The 3252-nt window shown below is 43.8% G+C and overlaps 1 protein-coding gene across 1 annotated transcript in view; it reads right to left on the bottom strand.

Moving 5' to 3' along the window:
• CSUI_008684 (prp38 family protein) overlaps nucleotides 1–3181 on the bottom strand; it is a 7557-nt gene extending 4376 nt beyond the window's left edge. The window contains exons 1-3 of the mRNA XM_068068810.1: nucleotides 2871–3181; nucleotides 928–1767; nucleotides 263–506 (exon numbers count right to left, since the gene is read on the bottom strand). Of these exons, the coding sequence (XP_067919214.1) occupies nucleotides 263–506; nucleotides 928–1767; nucleotides 2871–2962 (1176 nt within the window). The 5' untranslated portion in view covers nucleotides 2963–3181. The remainder of the gene's footprint in view (nucleotides 1–262; nucleotides 507–927; nucleotides 1768–2870) is intronic.
• Nucleotides 3182–3252: the final 71 nt, after the last annotated feature.

A 3252-nucleotide genomic window follows, 5' to 3' on the forward strand; every position in this document is an offset into this window, starting at 1 on the left:
AATGAGTAAGGACGGATACTTAGGAATGCAAAGAGTCCAGGAGGTGTGATTAAGGAAATAGAACACGAAGAAAGAAAAAAGCTTTCAAGACACATACACCTAAACATATGTAAATACGTACACCTATCTATATCTGTATAGACAGATATCTAGATGTGTCACTTCTTACGTCATTGCATGCACAGAGAAAAGAAGAAGAAAAACAAAACAAGCTCGACAACCACAAGAGTTCTTTCTCACTCTTTCTTTCTTTCTTCCTTACCTTTCCTGTCGCGAGAGCTTTTTCTCTTTCCTTTTTGCGGAATTCCTTGAGAAGATCATCTTGTGTACGTACAACGACAACCGTCTCGCCCCCTTTTCCTTCTCCGCTTGAACTTCTTCGTCTTCTTTTTCGGCCTCTTCGGCTCTCCGCACTCCCGGCGCTACTCCCACTACTACTACTGCTACTCGTACTACTACTCCTACTATCTCCTCGCCTACGAGAACTCGATCTACTTCCACTCCGTCTTCGAAGAAAGAAAAGAAGAAAGAGAGAGACACGCAAACATGCGATAGAATTCATTCATTTGACATATGCCATACACTACAGAATACCTATATACCTACCTCCACCTGGACTATCTACATACATACAGATATACATACATACACATATACAAGGGCATAGACATACACACATAGGAGACAGGGAACTGCCTATGTAGATACACACAGAGTGGTAGACACGTACATACACAGATAGAGAGATGGATAGCTAGGCAGAGCTCTCTTGAATCGATCTATCTATCTGTCTTTATCTCTTTATTTGATCGAGCCTAGAGATTCCTCTCCTTACTATCATGAGAAGAGCACCCAACACAAGTTCAGTCCCACAACCAATACCTACGTCTCCTTTCTTTCTCACTCTTTCTTTCTTTTCTTTTTTACCTTCGGCTAGATCGATGATGATGATGACGATGATGAAGATTCTTGTCTTTCTTGTCCGATTCTCTTGCCGAGGATCCTTCGGCTCCTGCTCCTCTTCTTTTTCCTTCTCCCCCGTCTTCTCTGTCTCTTCGCAAAGACCCACCCCGTTCATCTTCACGTCGAGAACCTTCTCCTCGTCTTCCATCGATTCCCTTATATCCAGAAGAAGAAGAACTCTCTTCTGATCTTTTGTGACTTGCATAACTATGACTATCCTTCTTTCTTGACAAATGCCGAGAGCGACTGTCTCCTCTACCCCCTCTTCCTCTTCTTCGGCTAGATGAAGAAGAGCGACTCCGAGAATGATAAGAACGATCCTCTCGCCTCCCGCGACTCCGGCTTCTCTTACTACTACTACTGCTATGACTATTGATCTTAGAAGAGGAGGAGGAAGGAGTTGCTTCTTCGCCTGTTTTACTCGCGTGATGATGCGTTGAATGAAGAGAATTCCCACTCTTACAAGGGGTATGCGAGGCGCCTCCCGACGACGTTCCGGTCCCCCTGCGACTGTTTTCGTCGTAGTGCTCACTAGTACTGCTACTACTATTATGGTGAGGGTGATAAGAGCTTTCTTTCGTCGATGAGGAAGACGAGTCTTTCCGATGGCGATGGTCTTTCTTTTTGTGTTTCTTCTTTTCTTTCTTACTATCTCCCCCGCCTTTTCTTCCTTTAGGAGAGTCAAGGAGAACAACCAGACCTAGATCAATGAGCTCTTCTGAACCGTCTTCAAGCTGGACCCATACACCCCCAGGCCGACTGTCTACTTCAACTCCTATCACTTCGCCTTCCAGCCAGTCGCCCCTTCAAGTTGCCAAGAGATAGAAAGAAAGAAAGAAAGACAGAGACATTGGCAACAACAGAAAGAAGACACATGACATGTAAGACAAGGCAGATACACACAGAGAGAGACAGAGAACATACATACAGATGAGAGATGAAAGAGACCATCTATCTAGATATAGGAAGAGATACATACAGGGGGGGGGGCATGTAGGAGGGCTCGAATCACAGGTCAGATAGGGGAGAGGAGATAGATGTATTTGTAGAGATGGAGAGAGAGATAGAGAGGGTAGAGAGATAGACAGATGGATAGAGAGACATTTTCAGACAGAGAGATAGAGAGAGAGAGACGTGGATGACTGAATTAAGATAGAGTGTATAGACAGCGAGACAGATAGGTATATGTATAGAGAGAGGAGAGAGTAGAGTAATGAATTGGATGTGTGTAGGCTAGGAGTCCGTGGCACCAAGCCCGCGACTTAGAAAGTTTCTCATAGTCGTGATAGCAATACATGTCTGAAGATCTAGAGCTCTCTCTCTATCTATCTATAGATATGTATGTACATCTACGTAGAACGACAGCATAGGGGGGGGGCTAATGAGACGTCAAATACATGTGTATGGGCGAATGTGTGTCTCTCTCTATTCTATACGTGGTAGATGAAAGTTCACTGCGTGAGACCCAGAAACACTTCACTACCTCGATTCTCTATCTTCCTTTCTTCGTGAACTAGCCAAGCGTCTACAAGGGGTTGATCTCCCTCTCTCTCCCTCATCACTATCTCCCAAGTCCCCTCCTCCTCCTCTTCATTTTCCGCGCTTGTCTATGCCTGCTATCTATCTATCTATCTGCCTTTAGTCTATCTATCTATCTATCTTTAATCTATCTATCTATCATCTATTTATACGTGTACATTCCGACAGTGGATGAAGTGGGAGAGAGAAGAGGGAGTGCCCTGAGAAACACCCCCACTCTTAACAAGAGAGAAAGACAGAGAGACAACACACAGAACGAAAGAAGGAAAGAAACGAAAAGGTCTATTCTCATCTTTATTCTTTCCCCCTGTGTATGTTGATCTCTTTCTTTTCATTCTTTTTTTTCTTCTTCTTTTTCTTCTTCGTACTTGGAGCATGCCTGTACAGAGGCGCCTAGAACGAAGCGATCGATGTTGTTTGTATTCTCTGCTTTTCTCTTTCGGTGCTCGTCCATAGCCATGAGTTGAGTTCCATACAAATTCTTCACCTTCACAGGAAGCCTAGGTAAAACAGTGTTGAAGTACTTGTCTTCTGTCAGTAGAGACTCCACGTACTCTCCTACACCGATCAAGAAAGACGAGAAAAAGAGAGAGAGAGAAAGAGAATTAAAGACAAGAAAAGAGCAAGAGATGAAGGGAGAAAAGAGACGGCAATTACACACAAAAAACAGCAGATGGATGCCTCAGAGAAACAACGCAAAGCCGCCAACTTAGACATTCATACATACATAGATAGATAAAGATAAATAGA

Source organism: Cystoisospora suis (genome assembly GCF_002600585.1).
Source record: "Cystoisospora suis strain Wien I chromosome Unknown contig_4931, whole genome shotgun sequence".
In the NCBI taxonomy this organism is placed as follows: domain Eukaryota; phylum Apicomplexa; class Conoidasida; order Eucoccidiorida; family Sarcocystidae; genus Cystoisospora; species Cystoisospora suis.